The sequence below is a fragment of the Limulus polyphemus genome, unplaced genomic scaffold, assembly GCF_000517525.1.
Source record: "Limulus polyphemus unplaced genomic scaffold, Limulus_polyphemus-2.1.2 Scaffold8888, whole genome shotgun sequence".
NCBI classification, from domain to species: Eukaryota; Metazoa; Arthropoda; class Merostomata; order Xiphosura; family Limulidae; genus Limulus; species Limulus polyphemus.
In genome coordinates this window covers 16,195-22,797 of record NW_013674498.1, presented here as the reverse complement: position 1 = coordinate 22,797, position 6,603 = coordinate 16,195, and the positions used below count along the sequence as shown (strand labels likewise).

The 6,603-nt window shown below is 33.2% G+C and overlaps 1 protein-coding gene across 1 annotated transcript in view; it reads right to left on the bottom strand.

Moving 5' to 3' along the window:
* Positions 1–1,900: 1,900 nt before the first annotated feature.
* Positions 1,901–6,603, bottom strand: part of LOC106475625 (clotting factor B-like) — a gene marked incomplete at its 5' end in the record, with an annotated part of 10,275 nt that continues 5,572 nt past the window's right edge. The window contains 3 exons of the mRNA XM_013936302.2: positions 1,901–2,810; positions 3,969–4,132; positions 4,693–4,949. Coding sequence (XP_013791756.1) covers positions 2,646–2,810; positions 3,969–4,132; positions 4,693–4,949 — 586 coding nt within the window. The remainder of the gene's footprint in view (positions 2,811–3,968; positions 4,133–4,692; positions 4,950–6,603) is intronic.

Sequence of the window (6,603 nt, the reverse complement as noted above, 5' to 3'; positions counted from 1 at the left end):
AATAACACATTGTATGTATTAAGGTGATTTCGAAACGTTATGCATTTGTTACTGTGTGAAAATAATAATAGTTTTCTTTGTTACCCATGCAGCTCGTCTCTAAACTTACCTTATCAAGTTATATTTGAAGAAAGTTTCGTTCACTTTCAAACGGATATAAGTTAACACACACACACTCTCAGAGAAAAATAAATTACCTAAACTATAAACAAATGTCCAGCTCTGTCATTTGTTACTAAGTCTTCATAAAGTACCAGAAAGTGCCTTTCGTCAATGCTATAGGAATTCCATATAAGAACTTTCGCACGGAACCATAAACTAATGCTCAAGCCATTACATTTACGTCAATAAGTTGGGATAGTATAATTCTTGCTCTATCCAATCACATTTAACCTTTTTTTTTATATGTTTCATTAGTAAATGAATGATCAAAGCACTTGACGTGACGTCATAATAATGTTATAAAAACTCAGCAGAAAAATACAAAGGAAACACTTTAATTTCAAGAAATGGCCAATATACTCTCGAGAGGTGACGGGGTCTTTGCAAAAGTATTTATTATTTAGGGGATGTCCAGAAAATTCATTAAAAATTGACAATTACGTGCAGAAATGAAAATTTGATTTAAATGTTTTCTCTCTATGAATTATACTAATAAGTGCTAGAAAGTAACTAAACATCAAATTTAAAATATCTTAATAGTTAAAATTTGAAAAGGTTTTTCGTTGTACAAAACTTGTCTGTGACATTTTCTGATTGGCTAAAGGACATACCAATCAGTGATTCCCTTACCGGCCTACGTTGATCTGACTCATTTTATAAGCTGTACTATTTCCTATAGATCATTTACCAGACGATTCTGCTATGATTAGTGTCTGGTGAAAAGCTTCATCGGATATTTTTTTTGCAACATCTCAACCAACAATTGGTTCAGTTATCAACGTTGGTAATATACTCAGACATCTACAGCTTTAATTCAAGGTTATGATGGTGTATATGATGGAAATGGGTTCACTTTGTATAACTCCAACAATAAACAGGATGTCTGCATAAAAGAATCCTTGGCTATCAAAAAACTTAAACCTGGATTGAGTTCAATCACTCGGCCTAGACATTTTTTTAATACAAGTGCATTTGAAAAATAAGTTTGCACAAACGATTCAATATATCATAAATAAATACACAAGAGATACTTTGAAACGTTGTAACGGCTGAAGCTACAAACAAATAATGAAAACGATGGCATATTAACACGATATTTTGTTTGCTAAGGGGGTCCGTTATATGATTAAATAATGTGTATGTGGTAATTAAAAATGCAATACTCATAATTAAATTCGCACTTTTATCTTACAATTTGATTTTTTACGACATAGACTTTGTTTGTTTTTGAATTTCGTCCAAAGCTACACTACGGCTATCTGCGCTAGCCGTCCCTAATTTACCAGTGTAAGAGTAGAGGGAAGGCAGCTAGTCATCACCACCCACCGCCAACTCTTGGGCTACTCTTTTACCAACGAATAGTGGGCTTGACTGTCACATTATAACGCCCCCACGGCTGAAAGGGCAAGCATGTTTGGTGGGACAGGGATTCAAACCTGCAACCCACAGATTGCGAGTCGAGTGCCTCCAACCACCTGGCCATGCCGGGCTTAACAGTTTTTTAAACTCATCCCGATAGTCCATGTTTAAATGAAGAACACTGCTTATATCAATATTTTATTAGACATTTTAAAGAAAACAAATAATAACAAAAATTATTTTAAATACAAAGACTAGAAAAAATAGATAAAACAATAAAGAGGAAGTAACGTGGTTAGGAGTTTTATTTAATTTTTAAAATTTTTTTCAACATTTAAACCTTAATTAAAACTTATCAAAATGTAGTTAGAAGTTTTAGTATTATATCTAGTTTTGAAATAAGAGCATGAAAAAAAATACCTGCAAATTCATCATTGTGGAGCTGGTTGACACACGTGTCAGTCCACCCCAAGTGAAATGTGTCAACATGCTCCAAACTGCCATTTTGCTAAAAATGACTTGCATGTGTCGTCTCTCCCAGGCATAGTTATCAAACAAAATTGTCCCCCGGTAGAACAGCGGTAAGTTTTCGTATTTACAATGCTAAAATCAGGGTTTAGATTTCCCTCGGTAGACACAGCAGATAGCCCGATGTGGCTTTGCTCTAAGAAAACACACAGACACACAAACAAAATTATGTACAGCCGAAGGAATTCACCTTTAAATACTTGGTAACATAAATTCCCTGAGCACGGTACTTAGTATATCATAAAATCTTTGCAGAAGAAAACAGTTTCTTAAGTACATAAAAATATCAATTTACCCCTGCACACGACAGGGTATTCTGATCACGATAGACTTGAAACAGTATGTGACGCGTGTTTGGATATGTTAATAGTCATTATATCAAGGCTACCAACTTTAGTGTGTGAAATTTGTCAGCACTGTGTCAACCAGCCCCCGTCTCTTCCTTACTTGGATTTTATGAAAATGTTTTGATGAAAGCACTAATAATATAATATCAAAAAACAGATAAACTAAAATAACTAAAATCGATCAAGAAAGAAAGCTTTTCTGATACTACAATATAACAGTGAAGCTAACACTCAAACGATGGAAGATCACTATTCTCCAAAGTCAGTGTTTGCAGCAATCCATCTTATATAGTGTGAAACCCTAGTATAAACTCCAGGGAAGCCTGGTTCAGCACAGTTAAACCCAAATGACACAATTCCCACTAGTGTCCATCGTCCACTTTCTTCTAGTACCAGAGGTCCTCCAGAATCACCCTAAAATATGTAAAATTGGGATAATATCGTTTCCATTAAACAAAAAAGGAAATGAAAATTATAAAGAGACTAAATACCATTTCTTAAAAATAAAGAAGGCAAGAAAGAACCCTTAAATATGTTCAAACAGGTTGTCTTTAAGAAAAGGCATTCCTGATATTAAGATAATAAATGTATTTATGTTTTGATATATGCTTTATATCACACTAAAAACACAAGATGAAAAGTATTCACACTGACTTTAAAATCAATATTTCTTAAGAAGTCAAAACACTACTAACCATCTTGCTACAAGATGTTTTATACGTCTTCTTTTTTTGTAAAACTGGGCACTTTAAAAATTTTAATACTTATATAGGACTTACTGTGTTTTGGAATGATCTGAGTTCCTAAAGTATGTTAACTATTGTCTATTTGTGGCCCATCATTGTCTCAAATTATACGTGACATAATCCCAAGTCTTTGTACTATTAACAGAAATATCTCATTTACAGATTTACAATGCTAAAATCTAGGATCTGGTTCCCCGCAGTGGACAGAGTACAGATAGCTCATTATGTAGATTTACACCACAACTTTCTCATTTAAGAAAAAGGTTCATAAGATGAGGTACATGAACACTAATATAATACATATTTCGCCATTGGTTAACATTTCAATTAAACCTACTATCTTGTTTTTAGGACTAATGAAGGTAAAAGTAACCCGAAACGTTACCCAATAAAACTAGTTTTTAGTGGCAGTATTTCACCTTTGTGTGTGCGTGTTATTACTTAAGTGGCTTCACTTATTTTTCAGCTGTGAGTTTTTCAACTAATTCTGTCAAACAGTTTTTCCCAAACCTTTAATTCTAAATTATATTAGTTATTTTGATGCCTACAAGAACTATTGTCAGTTCTCTAGTTTCTATGTCATTATTCTCTGATAAAAAATGAATAGATAATGATTTGATCATGCAACTTAAAATATTATTAAAGTTTTATACTATGTCAGTACATCTGAGAAACTAAAATATATACAATTGCGAAAAATATAATTTATTGGCAGTTTACAGCGCCATGACATTTCTATTCTATCGTATCTTAAGTACTCATAAACTTTGGAGCCTAACATTATAACTCGTTCGTTAATACTTTTTATTCAGAAGATATTTAATACCTGACATGCATCTTTGCCACCCTCAGAAAGTCCAGCACAGATCTGCCCTCTAGTGATACCTTGTGGATATTTGTGCGACGCCACCCACGAATATGAATTGTTGCATTCCTTGTTCGATACAACAGGGATGGAAACTTGTTGAAGTACTTTACTTCTCGCACCTCCTGAAAAGTATGTTAAATAATTACATGCTTCTAAGTTAACACATAACTTTAAGAAATATACCGTTTTAATAGCTCGAGATTAAGATACATTAACTTCCAACTTTGGTAGATCAATATGCTTATAATTAAACCTACTGATTTGAAGTACACTTCATAAACTTTGGTAAAAATGTTTTGATGCAGTACTTACAGGCACTCTTTTCTACAAATATTATGTGGATCATTTTCTAGTACTAAATCTATTAAAATACAATCTCGACAAAAAGAGGTATTGACGAAGAATTTAAGAAACATCACGATATCATATTTCATAAAACCAATAAGATAAGTGCTAACTACTTAAAGTATGTTACAATGTTTGAAATTAAACATCTTTATAAAACGTGATTAAAGTAGCCGGTAGAATTAGGAATTTTATTTCTATTGCTCTTGTTTAAAATAATTTGTTATTTTCTTAATTTAAATGTAGTTAGTAATCTAATGATGAATGAAGGTAGTTCAACGGTTCCTAAAATTAAGTAAAAATAATCATTGAAAATAAATTTTAAAATAGAACATACCGAAAAACGTATCTCCCCAACCTGTGACAGTTACCTCTCTTCCTTTAAAGTCTTGACCAATAAAGGAAGGCTTAGGTAAACAGACTGGTTTGACTTTATTATTCAGGCTGACTTGTCCTTTAACCTTCAAAACAGCAATATCGTAGTAGTTTTTGGAGGGATGGTAACGTTCGTGTATTATAACATCTTCTACATCATATTTTTTTCCATCTTTTAGGGTGTGACCTCCCACACGAAACGTATACACAGATGAAGAACTACAGATGGATGAATGTGTTCAAAAGGAATAAAATACAAATTTCGTTTGATAGTAATAAATATCATATAATGAAATATACACAATGCAAGGTTCTGGGAACACTATCGAACGGTACGTGAGAATCATACTACAGTATCAACTTATAAGAATGTTTGTTTGGTTTTACTAAATGCAGTGTTTAACTGAAATTAATTCAAAGTATATCATTATATAAGCTTTTAGATGAACATTCTTGATTACACAGAGTTTGTTTGTTCTTGTTGCCACTGGGTGCTATCAAGAGAGAGAGAGAAAGGGAAAAATACAAAAGCTAAGTAGTTGCAGACACTGGTTGAAGGCAATACCTCACCCACTATTATGATTTCTACCTGTTCTACACTTCCTTGTCTTTAAAGCAACGCTAGCTCTTCTATTAGTGGTTTCTAATGTTGAACGAAATTAGCCTTTGAGACTTAATCGCTGTGAAGATGAAATCAGCATTAAATATTTTGTTGTTTATTATTAAGCCCAAAGCTACTCAAAAGGCTATCTGTGCTCTGTCCAACACGGGTATCGAAACCAGTTTTATAGTGTTGTAAGTCCGCAGACATACTGCTGTGTCACTGGCGGGCAGTAGCAATAAAGAAGCCAACTTGACCAATTTTGACACCAGAAAAACCTGGAACTGTCTATATTACTACTTGGGACATGGAAGAAGGTATCTTTGTATCAAATCCTATGTAAGTTGGTTGACATACCAAGAATACCAAAAATTGTGATTTCTCACTGAAAATTGAGCAAAATACAAAAATTCCAAAATTGTTTATATCTCTGTTTGAACCTGCAAAGAGTTTCTAAATCCCACGTAAACTGGTCGAAATATGGCTAAGTAATTAACCAAGTCCCCAAAAATTCTGCTTTCTCCTATAATGAACAAAAATGGGTATACCCCATATTCTTGTATGTGTATATATACAGGACCTGTAAAAAAATATCTTTGTACCAAATTTCGTGTAATTTGGCCAAAATACGGCAGAGTAATTATTTAAAAAAAATACTAAAATTCTTTTTGTGGCATCTTGACCCTTCTATAATTACTAAAAATGGGCAATTCCATCGTTTTTGTTTGTCAATGTGTGGGTTCTGTAAAAAAGTATCTTTGTACCAAGTTTCATCTAAACTGGTCAAAATAGGGCCGAGTAATTGACCCAAAACCCCAACATTATGCTTTTTGGTGAGCTCTGCCCCTGACCTCTAAAAAGACTCAAAACAGGCAAATTCAACTTAAATGTCAATACATTGCGCGAATGAAAATTTATATTTGTGCCAAGTTACACCTTGATTGCTCTACGCATGACCGCAGAGGAGCGGGAGCAAAAATATAAATCTTTGGGTTGTTTGATTTTTGACCCTATCAAATCCTTTAAAATGCCTAAATCATAAAGATGAAAATGTTGACTGGATGTATTCGATGAAGTTATAACCCTATTGAGTTTCAAGTCAATCCGTCGAGAAATGAAGGAATGACGTCGATTGAAAAGTGTTTTGGAAGAAGAAGAAACAAAAGGAAAACAGAATGTGTCTTTATAAGAGAATATACTATTATTTTTGATATTTGTTGTTAAACCCAAAGATACATAATGTACTACTTATGCTGTGCCTGTTATGGGTAT